The following is a 16,749-nucleotide window of genomic DNA, read 5'->3' as shown; positions in this document are numbered from 1 at the left end:
TTTTGTGCCGTTTTTTTTTTCTGGCGTATGTATTTTTTTCAAAGTTTCCCCCTCCGATCTGCACCGGTGTAACTGACTGTTACGATTTTTCTAGGCCATTTTTTTTTTGATGTCATGGTGGGGGTGGGGGTGGGGGGGGGGGGGCGTTCCCTCATGTCTGCGCCGGTTTTTTTAATTGTTTGCAGTTTGGTCAATATTTTTTTCTCTTAGGTCGGCGTATCTGGCCACTCCCGAAAAACCTTCTGGTGAGTTAAGAAAACCAGCGCACATTTACAAATCTGTGCTGAAAGATGCTATTGTCTTTAAATCGAGATTTTGGAGGGAGTCAACACTGTCAAAATCAATAATAAAGTTTAACTTTTTTTTACCTGTCAATGTAGAAGTGTAAATTAGTTGGATTTCAAAAGTTTTCTCTTTTTTTTTTTACTCAAACGCCACCAGCGAACGTCTTGATGGTCAGCGACAACTATTCCACATGGACATGTTTACTGTTTGAAGCTGTTCCGTAATGTTGTGTTAATGGAACATGGTTCAGTTTTGATGTAAAATATATTTTATTCAAAAGTTTACAATAACTTAACTTTTAATAAAATTATTCTTGCATCAAACTTTACTTTAAGATCACTTATAAACTTGTAAATTTACATAAATTACAAAAAACTTTTAATTTGAAAACAGTTACAACAGTTAACAATAATAATAACAGCAGCAGCAAAGACAGGCTGCACCCATCTCTCCTCCCCCTTATTCTAACACCGCCCGCTGCGCTTGGTCTTGGACTCTCTACCACCACTGCCCACAGGTGGTGGCACAGTGTTTCTGGGCTTGATACCAAGCTGCTTCTTTCTAACATCTAGAATACTGCGCACCTCTTGAGGGTGGGGGAGGGGGCATCAGCGTCAGGTGACCAGTTGGAGGGCCCGGCTTTGAGCTCTTCAGAGGCTGGTGTGGGGATTGGAGTGGGAGTGGCAGTTGATTCTGTCAATGGGCGCAGGGTCTGGGCATGTTCCTTTATTGCAGCAGCTAACTCCAACGTGCCGTCCCTCATGCGCCCTGACAGTGTCTCAACGACCTGCAACATTCATTCCCTCCATGGCCAGTGATGTGGTTTGCACTACCTCTGACATTCCCTCCCTCATGGCCACTATTCCCTCACTGATGGTCCCGGATATCGTTCCCATTTCTCGTGAGTGTTGTTACTTCTCCCGACAGTCCCGCTATCTCATCACTCACCCCACTGATGGTGTCCAGGAGTGATCGCGTAAGGTCAATGCTCTCCACACTCAATGACATCATCTGAATCACATCTGTTAGATCCTGCATCTCGGGAGAGCACTATCGAGCTCTCCTTCCCCTCTTCACCGTGGGTGTGACTAGCACCATACCACTGGGATCCGCAACCTCGGAAGGTGGGGCCCTGGGTGTCCCTCGCTGCACCACACCACTGGGACCCGCAATCTCGGAAGCCGTGAAACCATAGAATGTCCCACCAACACTCAAACCACTAGTCTCACAAGAACATAAGAAATAGGAGCAGGAGAAGCCCCCTCGAGCCTGCTCCGCAATTTAATACGATCATGGCTGATCCGATCATGGACTTGGGTCCACTTCTCTGCCTGCTCTCCATAACCCCTTATTCCCTTATCGTTTAAGAAACTGTATTTCTGTCTTAAATTTATTCAATGTCCCAGCTTCCACAGCTCTCTGAGGAAGCGAATTCCACAGATCCACAATCCTCAGAGAAGAAATTTCTAAGATTATGCCCTCTAGTTCTAGTCTCCCCTATCAGTGGAAACATTCTCTCTGCAGCCACCCTGTCAATCCCCCTCATATAATTTTAAACGTTTCGATAAGATCACCTCTCATTCTTCTGAATTCTAATGAGTAGAGGCCCAACCTACTCAACCTTTCCTCATAAGTCAACCCCCTCATCTCTGGAATCAACCTTGTGAACTTTCTCTGAACTACCTTCAAAGCAAGTATATCCTTTCGTAAATATGGAATCCAAAACTGCATGCAGTATTCCAGGTGTGGCCTCACCAATACCCTGTACAACTACAGCACGACTTCCCTGCTTTTATATCCATCCCCTCTGCAATAAACATCAAAATTCCATTGGCCTTCCTGATCACTTGCTGTACCTGCATACTAAGTTTTTGTGTTTCATGCACAAGTATCCCCAGGTCCTGCTATACTGCAGCACTTTGCAATCTTTCTCCATTTAAACAAAAACTTGCTCTTTGATTTTTTTTTCTGCCAAAGTGCATGACCTCACCCTTTCCAACATTATACTCCATCTGCCAAATTTTTGCCCACTCACTTAGCTTGTCTGTGTCCTTTTGCAGATTTTGCTTTTCCTCCCATCTTTGTATCGTCGGCAAACTTGGCTACGTTACACTCAGTCCCTTCCTCCATGTCTCCATGAGCGGCACCTCCTCCAAAGTCAGCACAACAGTGGGAGCTTCATCCAGCTCCATCCCCCTCCCCCTCACCCCCATGGATGGATTGGAAGATGTTCTCCTCTTCAGGCTCGCCTGCGTCTGAATCTTCTGCATCGTCGGGGTTGGACTCAAGTTCTGCAAAATAGAACAGAACAGTCAAATTGTTAGCAGCAGAGGGTGGCATGAGTAGGCTCACACATCGTAGGCCAGGCAGCAGGTTGATTTGAAGGGCCACGATGAATTTGCAGGACTTACCCTCTCCCTAGAGTGTGGGCCAGCCTGTGCAGTACTGATTGATTTTTTTCCAGGCAGGGCCCATCAAAGCAGCGACCCTCTCTTCCAAGGGTGTCAGTGGGTGCAGATTTGCCTGGCCTCCTCCTGTTCAAGTTCTTTCCCTTTTGTTGTGTGCCACTTTCCTCAAAGATGAAAATGCAACTTTTTGGAGAGGGTGTCTTTCTGCTGGGTGGGACATATACAGCTGGTCACATTTACAATTGCATTGAATGAAAATATTACTTACACTAACTACTTGACCAAGGTCCTGCCATTTCTTTTTACACTGGCCTCCAGATCTCATGGTGTTCACCACTGCGCAATAATCTTCTGCAACTTGGTTCCAGCGTTTTTTCATTTCTTTTGGCGGAACTTTTATGTGACCTCTGCTGGTGTCCAGCTCCTGCCATCAGTTCGCAATCACAGTAGCTAATGATTCCACTTCTTCCTGTAAGAAATTCTTGGTCCTTGCACTGTGTTGCATCTTGTATTACTGCAGCTACGATTTTTTTTTTCCAATGCTTTCACACAGCACTTGTAACACACACAACTGGCTCTTTTAAAAATGGCCGATTGCCAAATCCGAGCTGTATTGAGCATGCGCGTCCATTGGAACGACGTCAAAAACATTAAAAAAATTTCCCACACATGCGCAGAAGGTGCGGCATAGTTTTTTCAGTGCAGACAGCAGGCTCCACCCCCGAGGCGACTGGACCCGCTGCGCGCCGCCAAATTCGAATTATACATCGGGGAAACTTTGGCAAAATATTTCTGGCCTAGAAAAACGGGCGTAACTGGCAATACGCCACAAAACGGGCTTGGGGAAAATTGAACCCTATGAAAGGTTTTGATAGAGCGGATACAGAGAGAATGTTTCCACGTGGGGAAGAGCATAACTAGAGGCCATCAATATAAGATAGTTACCAAGAAATCCAATGGGGAATTCAGAAGAAACTACTTTATCCAAAGACTGGTGAGAATGTGGAACTCGCTACCACAGGGTGTGGTTGAAGCGAATAGTATAGATGCATTTAAAGGGAGGCTGGACAAACATATGAGCGAAAAGGGAATAGAGGGTTATACTGATAGATTTAGATGAGGAGAGATGGGAGGAGGCTCAAGTGGAGTATAAACACCATCATGGACTGGTTGGGCCAAGTGGCCTGTTTCCATGCTGTATATCCTGTGTAATTTTAACTACACTCTGGGTAAATTCTCTATTGGATTTGTAAGTGACTGTCTTGTATTTATGGCTCCTAGTTCTAGTCTCTCCCACAAGTGGAAGCATCTTCTCTCTCATGTATTCAATTGTCATTGTAACCCATGTATAAGCTGACCTAAGTTGTATACCTTGAGAACACTGACCACGGGCGAACTTGTGGGAGACACTCCAAACCTGGACTTTCCGGTTTAAGAGGGGAAGCTCCACCCACCATCTGCCTCTTGAGGTCTTGGTAATAAAGGTAACTGGTCAGAGAGTGATCTTTTCTCAAGTATGGGCCTCGTGTGCATTTATACTGTATAGTAAGGACATATTATTGGCGACGAGAAACTGGGATTTAAACCACGTGTGCATGGCCACTAGCAGCACAGAAGAGAGATACTGTATTGGTGATGATTGGGACAACTTTATTGAGAGGCTACAGCAAAGTTTTGTCACTAAGGAATGGTTGGGACAGGATTCGGCCGACAAACGCAGGGCTCATCTGACGGTTTGTGGATCCAGAACGTACTCGCTGATGAAGGACCTTCTAGCGCCAGAGAAGCCGGCGGACAAGATGTTCGAAGAGCTCAGTAAGTTGATCGGGGAACACCTTAAACAAGCGAGCAGCATGCACATGGCGAGACACCGGTTTTATATGCACCGGTGGCGAGAAGGGCAAAGTGTTCCAGACTTCGTGGCAGATCTCCGGCGACTGGCGATCCTATGTAAGTTCCCAGATGCATGCAGAGCGGAGACGCTGCGAGACTTTTTTATTGAAGGCATCGGACATGCTGGGGTTTTCAGGAAACTGAGACCAAAGACTTGACTTTGGAAGCGGCGGCTATGATAGCCCAGACAATTATCTCGGGAGGAAGAGGCCAGAATGATTTATGGCAAAAATCTTGGCTCAAATGCGGCAAACGACCAGTGAGTCAACATTGTTAACACGGCACAGTTCTCTAGGCAGACAAGGGCAATCGGACATGCCCCAGCATGTAGTCGAACCCAGAGGGGGAATTCAACAGAAACAATGGCTAGCTGAACGGTGATTCATGCCATCCCAATGGACAATGCGGCCAGTAATGGGGCCATCAACACCTGTTAATGGTGCGCTTAAGGACAGTTACAGGGTCAGTCAGAGACGATCGACTGGTAATGGACGTTTTGTTTCCAACAACGGGGCCTCCAGCTCATACTGGGTGTTTGCCTCCACACCTCCAGCAAGAGCTCAGCAATATACCTGCAGAAACTGCAACGTCAGCAGTCACTTGGCGCGTATGTGCAGGAAGCCTGCAGCCAGGTTGATGTACGAGGAGGACGGGCCCGATGTAAGCCCTGCGAGGCCAAATGAATACTGGGGGAAATCGCTGGAAGCTGAAGTTCAGCGAGTTCATGTGGAGCACATATACAGTTCATATACCAGGGCGCCACCGATAATGATAGTGCTTGTCAATGGCATCCCAGTATTAATGGAGCTAGACACGGGGGGCCAGCCAGTCCCTGATGAGTATCAAACAGTTCGAAAGGTTGTGGGTATCCAAGGCCAGGAGGCCAAAATTATTGCCAATTGGCGCACTGCTACAGACATATACAAAGGAGATCATTCCGGTGCGAGGCAGCACCACGGTAGTCGTGACCTACAAAGATTTGGAGAACAGGTTGCCACTCTGGATTGTCCCGGGGGACGGTCCCGCACTACTGGGGAGGAGTTGGCTTGCTGTCATGGACTGGAAATGGGGCGATGTCAATGCAATTTCTTTGGAGCGAGTATCATGCTCACAGGTCTTGGATAAACTTGACTCATTACTTCAACCCGGCATCGGCACTTTCATGGGACCAAGGTAGTAGTAATTCACATAAACCCGGACGCCAGACCAGTACACAAGGGCAGAGCGGTGCCGTACGTGATGCGGGAAAAGATAGAATGCGAATTGGACCGCCTGCTGAGGGAAGGCATCATCTCGCCAGTCAAATTCGGTGACTGGGCGAGCCCGATGGTGCTGGTGCTCAAGGCGGATGGGTCGGTCAGGATATGTGGCGATTACAAGGCCACCATCAATCGGGTGTCACTCCAAGACCAGTACCCGCTACCTAGAGCAGAGGACCTCTTTGCGACGCTATCCGGTGGCAAACTTTTTTCAAAATTGGACCTGACCTCAGCTTACATGACCCAGGAGCTGGCGAGTGAGTCGAAAAAGCTGACCACCATCACGACACACAACGGGTTGTTTGAGTATAACAGATGTCTGTTCGGGATTCGTTCGGCCGCCGTGTTCTTTCAGCGAAATATGGAAAGCCTCCTCGTTGATTCCAAGGACGGTGGTTTTCAAGACGACATCCTCATCACGCGATACTGAAGAACACCTCCACAACCTGGAGGAGGTGCTACGCAGATTGGACCGGGAAGGGCTGTGACTGAAAAAGGCGAAGTGCGTCTTCTTAGCTCCAGAGGTAGAATTCCTGGGGAGGAGGGTAGCAGCAGATGGGATCAGCCCTACTGCGTCCAAGACGGAAGCGATCCAGAGAGCACCCAGACCCCGTAACGTGACGGAGCTGCGTTCGTTCCTGGGGCTCCTAAACTATTTTGGTGACTTCCCAAATTGAGCACGCTGTTAGAGCCGCTACACATGCTCCTACGCAAAGTTCGCGATTGGGTCTGGGGGGACAGCCAGGAAAGGGCTTTTGATCGAGCACGCAATTTGTTATGCGCTAACAAACTGTTAACATTATATGACCCGTGTAAGAAACTAGTTTTAACGTGTGATGTGTTGTCCTATGGGGTCGGGTGTGTGTTGCAGCATGTGAATGCCAATGGTCAGTTACAGACGGTAGCTTATGCCTCCAGAAGTCTGTCCTGGGCAGAAAGGGGCTATGGAATGGTACAAAAGAAAGCCCTAACATGTATATATGTATATGCAGTAGAAAAAATGCACCAGTACCTGTTTGGCAGGATATTTGAGCTGGAGACAGATCACAAACCCCTAATGTCCCTTTTGGCCGACAACAAGGCCATAAATGCGAATGCATCGGCTCGCTTAGAGGTGGGCACTTACGTTAACCACCTATGACTACACAATTCGGCACAGACCGGGCACTGAAAACTGCGCCGATGCATTCAGCAGGCTACCACTAGCCACCACTGAGGGGGCAGCTGAACATGATGCTGAGATGGTCATGGCTGTTGAAGCTTTCAAAAGCAAAGGCTCACCTGTGACAGCCCATCAGATTAAAGTCTGGACAAATAAAGACCCACTACTGTCTTTAGTTAAGAAATGTGTCCTGAATGGGGACTGGGCAGCCATGTACGGGGCATGCCCTAAGGAGACTAAACCGTTATTTAGGCGCAAGAATGAACTCTTGATCCAGGCCGATTGCCTACTGTGGAGAAACCAAGTAGTCATGCCCCAGAAGGGCAGAGAGGTGTTTATCAGAGAACTTCACAATGAGCACCCGGGCATTGTCATGATGAAGGCAATTGCCAGGTCACACGTTTGGTGGCCAGGGATAGATGAAGACCTGGAACTTTTTGTTCGCAGGTGCAACACGTGCTCAGCTGGGCAACGCACCTAGGGAAGCCCCCCTTAGCCCCTGGTCCTGGCCCGCCAAGCCATGGTCACGCATCTGTGCGGACTACGCAGGTCCTTTCATGGGAAAAATGTTTTTGGTTGTAGTAGACGCCTACTCCAAATGGATTGAGTGTGCCATTTTAAATTCAAGCACACCCTCTGCCATGGTAGAAAGTCTACGGGCAATGTTCGCCGCCCATGGTCTACCGGATGTCTTGGTCAGCGACAATGGTCCGTGCTTCACAAGCACTGAATTCCAGGACTTCATGGCAGGCAATGGAATCAACCATGTCAGAACGGCACCGTTCAAGCTGGCCTCAAACGGCCAGGCGGAACGAGCAGTGCAGATAATCAAACAGGGGATGCTCAGAATCCAAGGGGGTTCCCTGCAAAGCTGCTTATCGCGCCTCCTGTTGGCCAATAGATCCCGACCACACTTGCTCACAGGGGTTCCACTCGCAGAGCTGCTAATGAAAAGGACGCTCAAAACCACGTTATCCCTTATACACCCTACTATGAAAGAAATTGTTGCGAGCAGGCATCTGTCATAATGTGACTACCATGACAGGAATGCAAGGGCGCGATGTATTGATGTCAATGACCTTAATTACGCTGCAGGGCCCAAATGGCTTGCAGGCACTGTGATTGCCAAAGAGGAGAATAGGGTTTTGGTAGTTAAACTTACCAATGGACAAATCTGTCGCAAACACATGGATCAAACTAAAAGGAGGTTCAGCAACCCCATAGAAGAAGCGGAGAAAGAACAAAACAGAGTTTACTCCACCACAGGTGACCAAACACCGGAACCAAGTGGAGGAGAGCCCAGTCACTGTGTGGGCAGGCCTGAGGACACTCAGGCCAGCGCCCAGCAACCGGAGCCCCACCTAAGGCGCTCTACAAGGGAGCGTAAACCACCAGAGACTTAACCTGTGATCCCAATAAGACTTTGGCAGGGAGGTGATGTCATGTATTCAACTATCATTGTAACCCATGTATAAGCTGACCTAAGTTGTGCACCTTAAGAACACTGACCACAGGGGGTGAATTTGTGGGAGACACTCCTAACCTGAACTTTCCAGTATAAAAGGGGCAGCTCCACCCACCTTCATCACTGGCGGTCTTGGTAATAAAGGTAACTGGTCACAGAGTGACCTTTTCTCAAGTATGGGCCTCGTGTGCATTTATACTGTATAGTAAGGACATATTATTCTCTACTTCTACCCTATCAAACCCTTTAGGTCAGCCCCAAGTCTTCTCATTTGTAGAGAAAAGAGCCCCAGCCTGTTCAATCTTCCCTGATAGATATAGCCTCTCTGATCTGGTATCATTCTAGTAAATCTGTCTTGTACGTTCTCCATTGCCTCTATATCCTTTTTATAATATGAAGTACTGTTCACTCCAAGTGTGGTCTAGTTGAGGATTGATATAAGTTTTACTTAATTTCTCTACTTTTCAATTCTAACCTTCTAAAAATGAACCCTGGTGCTTTGCTTGATTTTTTTTTTTATGGCCTTATTAACCTGCATTGCTTCTTTTAATGATTTGTGTATCTGTATCTCCAGATCGCTCGGCCCCTCTACCCCATTTACACACATTTTCCACGGAGTATGTGGTCTCGTTTTTCCTACCAAAATGTACCACCTCACATTTATCTATATTGAAGTTCATTTGCCAGTTACACTTCAAAATAAGATTGTTTCTACTAGTCTAGAAGATGGAAACAAGAGGGCACAAATTTAAGATAATCGCAAAGAATTGATGGGGAGGTTAGAATGTGGAATTCTCTCCTACAAACTGTTGCAGCAAAGTCCATAAGTTGTTTTAAAAGGGAAATAGATAGTTGCTTGAAAAAAGGGAGTATTGAAGGCTATGGGGTGTGAACAGGAGAATGCAATTTGGTTAGTCAGCTCACGAGGAGAAAACCACAGGTACAGACTTGGTGTCTAAATGTCCTTTTTTCTGTACTGGTAATATTTTATGATTCATAAATGAAGGTCTTCATCGGGGAGCTCTAGCAGTTCAGTATTCTATGTCAAGATTTTTTTAAATATTGTTTGAAAAGTTCTGAGTGTCTGCAATGTGGCTTCCAAATGTTTTGCAGTTGTGTGGAAGGGTTAGCTAAAAGTTAGGACTATCACTACCACATGGATAAAGTGGTGGAAGAGCTGTTGGTATTTTTCTTTTGTTTCAGGACTAACTTGTACACAAAATCTTTCAAATTCCATTCTTGCCAACTGTCATGCCTGTTTTGAGACAGTTCCACTTTTGTCCAACTTTGTTCTGAGTCAAGGTAAATGTGCACTTAGGTTCTCCCTTTTTAAAAAAAAATGCTTCTCTCCAACTTACTGACACTAGTATTTTATTGCCTCAGAAATTATTTTCCTTTGCTTAGCATATCTGAGCAGTTCAGATTTTTAACCATTAGATATTTGTTTGCTTAAGTTTCAAAACACTTACCGATAGTTTCCCAATTTCACTTAAAATTCAAAACTCATTTTGAATCTCTTTCTAAATTTGGACTACTGAGAGATTGTCAGAATTTATAGCTATTAGATCAGTAGCTTTTTAACAAGTCCTATATTCCAATAGTTACCGAGAAGACAGAAAACACCTCTAGTTGGGAAGTTGTTCTATAGCTACTTTTATAGATTTTTTTTTAGAGAGTTTAATGGTGATGCATGTTGTGCAATTATTATATGGAGTTCGTGTATTGGAATTTACAGTACTGCACCTGCCAGTGTTTTTAAATCAAGTCGAGTTTAGATAGCATTCCAGAAATTAATTACACAAGTCACCTATTTTATTGTATATAATGTAAAATGTTTTTTCCCTTTTCTCCCAGATACCAATGCTGCTGTGGACCGTGGACAGTCTACCAATGCAGCTTCAGCCTCTGCATCCAACTCAACCTGAGGATGGGATAGCCCTGGCTCAAATTTCCAGTCAGCTGCAAAAATGCTGGTCAACTATGAAAAAATGTCATTAGTGTTCATTTTATTTAATCTTGTTTAAAAAAAAAACATACACAAAATAAATACAAACTGATCATTTACTCACTGAAGAGGGATTGAAAAGGAATGTGGAGCAATGTTAAACTCCTCCCTCGACAATCTTTTATTGAAGTCTGCCATAGTGTTCAAATGTCCCCCACCCAATCCAAAAACATGAAAGGTGTGTTTCACTCTGGTGTAGTGCAGGGTTTGGATTTGGCAAGCATTGCCAACAGATTCCTTTTTAAGAATCTGAGTAAGAAAGTGGTAGTATTTAGTTATAGGTATTAGGTTTTATCAATACTGGACCTGTACCAGCAACATATGGACAAGGGTACAGATCCACTGAAACAACCACTGCAAGACAGACCGGAGACTCCAATCACCATAATATTTCCCTGTGTTGAGGTGAAGTTTGATATTTTCAGTACTTTTTTTGTCACTTGATTATTTGACTGCAGAGCTAAAAAGAAATGTGGTCCAATGCACTCTGTACTGGTCCCATTTATTTAAAGCAAGACATTGCCGAAGCAGTGTAGTGTGTACACCCAAGTTAAATGTATATGTAACAAATCCACAGGTCCCCGTAGATTTCTGAGCTACACCAACTGAAATACAGTCTTCAGTTCTCAAAGGAGTGTAAAAATGATCCCACTGATTTCAGACTTGTCTCTTCTCCTCCTCTGTCTCCTCCGCCCCCCCCACTCCCACCCCTCCTCTCCCAAAAACCCTATTTTTAATTTTTTTTGTTTTGTAAATAAAAAATAAATAAAGTATGTGGACCTGGGAACTGATGAGAGCAACAAACATTCAGGGCAAATTTCGTTAATTGTAGGAGAGCTTTTAAAGCCATATAGTTTCAATTCTGTACTATAGTTGCAGCTACAATGTAACAATAAGGAATTAGCGCTGTATAGTATATAGTTTGGAGTGCCTTTGCTTCCAATGTTTGATTTTTTTTAATTGATGACCCTCACTGAAGTATATTTGCAGTTTCTTTCATATTTAACCCTTTATGTACCTTTTTTTAAGTTAACCTCTGTCCCATAGAGAATTTTTATTTTTATTGGTAACATCAAATTCACACTGCAGTTGGAACAAAAACAGTTGTACAGAATTGTTGAACACGTCAAAAGTTGCGTATTTCATTATTTAAAATGTTTGGGCTCTCAGCAGGTTATGACAATTTGAGATTTTAAGCTAGAGTATTCTACAGAAAATAATTGATTTCAGTTGATTTGGCAGAGTTAATTTGAAAGAAATCTACAATACAAATTTTAGTAAGTTACATGTATAACCAACTATTTGAACACTTATATGTGCTATGCCAACTCTGTTTTACTCTCCCAAAATTTACTGTAGGATATGAAACTAGGAATGAAAGTAAACCTGGCAGAGTTGCTACTAGTGCTGCATGAACCGATGACTTAAAATTTTTAATGTACAAATGATATAATTATTTGACATTTTATAATGCAAATCTTGATTTTAATGACACTTGTTTTACCAAATGCTTTTATCTTGTGTGCACCGAGTTAACACTGGAGTGTCCCAGTACATGGCTTCCTATCTGAACTGCAGCTTTAATTTGGTCAAGTGCAGCTTCTGAAGTTCAAGTGGATTTGTACTAAGGATGAGAGAACTGTTAGGATTTGATAGTGCCTTTAAAGGGACAAGTTCATATTGTCCATTGAACTTTCGTCCCTTTTTTCCTTTCTGTTTTTGTAACAGACTTAGCACTATTTTTGCTAAAATACCACACTGGTGATATTTTTGTCATTTTTTACATCCACATAAGCTAGATATATAAAATGATATATAATGAGGAAATGCCACGCAATATAGTAGTGGGGAAGTGGGCATTGGACAAAAATGGAATAAAGGGCAAGTCTAATCTGAATGATTTGCTCATCCTTAATGCACCTCTGGCTGCAGTATATATTCATTACAAGCAACAACATATGGACTGGCTTCTGCAGTGTACCAGCAGTGAGTGAATTTCCAAGTAAAGCTGAATAGGGCTGCACATGCAGTGATTCCTATAATACTATCCACGTTGACATTTTCTTTATCTTCTGAAAGTTGGATAGCATGTCCTAATAGGGATTCAGCCTAACAGTTGTCCATGCATATTCTGGCAATTCAGTACCACAGGATGATGAACTTTAGTCCACTTCATTTTTTGAGATCCTGCATTACCATAACGAGGAAATAATTGTTTCACCATTTGTTTAGCGTGACAGTGCCATTGAAAACAATGGGAGAATGAAATGTTTGGAAGCTAATTGCAAAATCTTTTTTGTATTTTGTTTTTAATTCTCCCTCACCTTTTTTTCTGCTTAGTACTCTTTTGACCAGCTCGTAAGGCCCCTGCTGCTGTCCTGAGCCAGCCACTAGCCTCAGCTACCAGTCCATTAATGAGAAGACAGATTTATTCAGAATTTGGTTATTCTTATGCTGTGCTCTCCTTTTACTGAGGCATATGTTTGCGGGTCTGATCAAAATGAACACTTTTTGGAGTCTACAAGTTCAAGATAAATGTTCCATACAAGGGAAATCAGGAAGAGGTGGCTTAGAGTTCCTGTATTTTAAGAAAAAAATCTGATACAGTAAGAAGCACATTTCCAAGCCATGGCCTGTTCTTAAACATTCTACCAGTTTGAGCTGCAGAATCTGTGTGGTGGAAGGGTCTTGGACATAACATGTTAAATTAGACTAATCCAAAATGAGCAGTAATTTTCAGTGTTGTGCTGATTCTTGCCAGTAGATGTTGCTGGGTACTGCAGTCAAAGTGCTGAGCAGACCTGGGTGACATTGCACCCTAGACCGGCAGGTATACACGTGCAATTTCAAGCTCTGTGGACAAGTTAAGGGAGTCCCAAATAGTAGGAGAACCATCTGGGATTAGTTTGTACAGTTTTTTGGTGTAAGCCATTCTTTAATAGTGAGCATCACAAAAATATTTTTATTACAATATGGAAATTAATATTCAAACCGGTATTATGTACTTTAGGCTTTTATTTTTAGTATACACAATAAATATTCCTCATCTGTGTGTGTTTTATTGTTCCAAAAAAAGGCTTATTCACTACAAAACTGAACATCCTTGCCACTTCAGCCCCCTGGTCCCAAGAAGATGCTGCAGGGGAATGTTTAAGATGTGGGCTGCAGAAAATAACAGTGACAGCAGGTAGTGAATGAGTTAATCAGCGATGTGAACTGATATTTTGGTTGGGATGGGCTTCATTAGTATAAATATCCAAAATACTGAATCTCAGTACCCTCCATATTCCGAGAGAGAAAAAGTCAAGCAGATACAATACTTTAGTCAGCTTACTGAGACTGTGATTCAGGAATGTAGCTATTGATTAAGCAGTAAATCAAATAAGAGCCATCCACTAGCATGTTGCTAGCCAGCTAGAATGAAATTCAAGCCCAACCTGTTTGTACTGCAAGGGCTGCAATGAAGTTTCAGTGCTTTAATTTGGGTTTTTTAAGTGCTATTTGGTGCCATTCCTCTTTCAGTTCCCTGGTCCTGAAATGATCCAAATAGTGTCATTATACCAGGAGTGCAAAGTAGATGTGAGCTGTAGCAAGAGACCTCACAGTGGCAGGGTATAGTGAAAGTAGCAAAACTTTGATCCAAACTTCTCCTGGTTTGAACTTTTTTTTTGTGTGTGTGTGTGTGTGTGTGGTTCGGGGGGGGTGGGGGGGTCTGCCAATTGCTGCCTGCCCAATGATTTCTGGAATTGAAATGAATGGTTAGAATTTTGCTGTAAAGACCAACCAAATCTTTGAAACTGTCTAAGGGGATATGTTGAAGTCCTTGCCTATATCCTTGTTTTTATGTTGCAATTTGCAATTGGTACACAAAGGGTTAAACGTGGTAATTTACTTGTGTGACTACCTGCTTGCCTGTATAATCCGCATTAGAGATGTTTTGCTATGCTTCACACAGCCTGTATACAAAAGCGTGACCACCTCTCTGTCAAAAAGGACTGTGGATAATATACAACCATTGCATCACTTGTGAACTGTCTTGGTTTTAAAAAAACAAAAAACAAAAAAAGACCTGTTTAACATTATTACTTGAATGCTTCTGTTTGTGACTGAATTTTTATTTCATTTTAATATAAATTTTTGTGAAGTATGCTTGATGTTTATCCCTGTAAATACAATTCGTTCTGTGTGACTCGGTTCCGAATAGATACTGGTACTGTAATTTGCATTAAATAAAAAGTAGGATAGGCCACAAACAATTCATAGTCCCTTCCTGTCTAATTTTGTAAGTCTTCCTTTTTAATGTGCAGTTGATTTTGATCAAGTAAAAGTGGTTAACCCTTTCACAGGGATTAACCTATAAAGTAGGTTTGCAATGTAGTCTGCCTTTTTGTGTATTTAATAAAATGTCTTAACCGTAGCATTTTATGAATTAAATACATGTGAAAAATATAGTTTAATTACTAGTAAAAGCTATTGTGATAGAAAAATTATCAAAATATTGTATTTCAATATAAATATGCCCATTTTATGGCTATTAAAACACTCAAAGCCCAGCGGCTTGAACCTCTAACAAGAGATGTTAAGCTTAGAGAGGTTAAAGTAGAGTCCTGTTTTAGTGATCAGTTTGGTCAGTAGTCCAAATGCTCACTATAACTGATCAATGTATCAGAAGGCATCAGAACCAACTGCATCACTGACTCCATGATCCACAACATGTATGACCCTGCTGAGCTGCTCAACATTCACCGGCACTTCAATATTCCAATATAAAGTATTTCTTTGCCCTCTTTCCAACATACCCCAATAAAAATATATTATGAACCAACATTAAAGTAGCCCTAATGTTGAATACAAATAAAAGCTTAAATTTCTCTTAAATCTCAAAAGTTAATGTCTTTAATTTTGTTATAAAATTCAGTTTGCTGGCAATAATATGCATCTAAAAACACATTAGTAATTTTTAAAGTATTATAAAGCAACCGTGGCAAATACCAAGACATCAGTTGCATTTTCTTCAGAAGTATTCAAGATGAACCACTTTACAATGCAATCATTGTGAATTCAATCACTACTCAATTTTTATTTACACTGCATTCAGACGGAGCTGTGATTACTTGCATCTGACTGGTAAACAATGTGAAGCTGAACTGCAAAATATATGGTTGTATATGAATACATACACAAGTGAGCTACCCGAGAAAATAATAGAAATTGCTGCTGTTCTTGTTTCCTCAAAGTGTTATTTGGCTTAAATAAATAAAATTATACCTAAATTGATATAATGGTATGAAAAATGCCAGATCCAGTGTCATGTAAAACATAACATAATGCATTTTTGTGTTGTGCATGAATACTAAAAGCTTGGAATCAAAGCTTGTTGAATCTGGTAAGATCTGTTAAATTTTGATTTTGTTTTTTTTTAAAACAAACCAGTGAAGTAGGTTCCTATGCTAACAGCAAAACTCAGAAGAATAGGCCAACTTTTTTTTTTAACAAATAGAAGCTTTGAAATTGCTGAAGACTTTATGCGAAAAGTAACTTTAGATGTGATTACAATTTACAACCACATGGTTTAGATAATGCTACTATAAAAATATTTGGGAGATTTTCCTTTCTAAGAGGATTTTTTTTTAGCTACACCCTATGACTTTCCCTTATACCATCTTATAAGATTATGCCCTTATGTTTGTATGTTATTTCAATAAAATGTATTTTAGCAGCAGGTCTAGTGTTAAAACTGTAAAGATTCTTCTGAGATTTTCTTTCATGAGCTATAGGAAAGCAATATTCTTACTGGTATGTAATCTGAAGCTTATCTAACCAATGTATTAAAACAGTTAAATGTATAAATAGTCATTATATAATGAGGGATATAAAATTGTTTAAACAAATTGCATGCATTAATGTTAATATTGTACACAATGCCAAATGAGGCTAATTTTCAAAAACTTGCACCTAAAAATGAATGTCCTCTTTATTCTACTCTTATAGAATGCATAATGTAGGTAATTATGTTGGGTCACTGGCATCCAGGGCAGAGTTCACAATTGTTTATGACTGTTGCCTTTTTTTGTTGGCTGCATTCCCAAGTGATGGCTTGCTTATAGGGCCATAGAACAGTACATCATAGAATACTGAAAAGCAGCTATATATCCACAGTTCTCTGCTCAGTGAGCTTCAATCTGAGAGAATCAGCTAAATGGAGGCCAAGCACTAGGGTGAGTTCTTGTTCACTGAAGGAAGTTAACACCCATCCTGTCGGGTGGAGAATG

At 42.2% G+C, this 16,749-nt stretch overlaps 1 protein-coding gene across 1 annotated transcript in view; it reads left to right on the top strand.

Annotated features, from left to right (window-relative positions):
- gsk3ba (glycogen synthase kinase 3 beta, genome duplicate a) overlaps nucleotides 1-16,295 on the top strand; it is a 220,351-nt gene extending 204,056 nt beyond the window's left edge. Inside the window, exon 11 of the mRNA XM_070893571.1 lies at nucleotides 10,327-16,295. Coding sequence (XP_070749672.1) covers nucleotides 10,327-10,397 — 71 coding nt within the window. The 3' untranslated portion in view covers nucleotides 10,398-16,295. The remainder of the gene's footprint in view (nucleotides 1-10,326) is intronic.
- The last annotated feature ends 454 nt before the right edge of the window (nucleotides 16,296-16,749 follow it).

This window comes from Pristiophorus japonicus, chromosome 11, assembly GCF_044704955.1.
Source record: "Pristiophorus japonicus isolate sPriJap1 chromosome 11, sPriJap1.hap1, whole genome shotgun sequence".
NCBI classification, from domain to species: Eukaryota; Metazoa; Chordata; class Chondrichthyes; family Pristiophoridae; genus Pristiophorus; species Pristiophorus japonicus.
The sequence above is the reverse complement of the archived record's forward strand: the minus strand, read 5'-3'. Positions and strand labels throughout refer to the sequence as shown.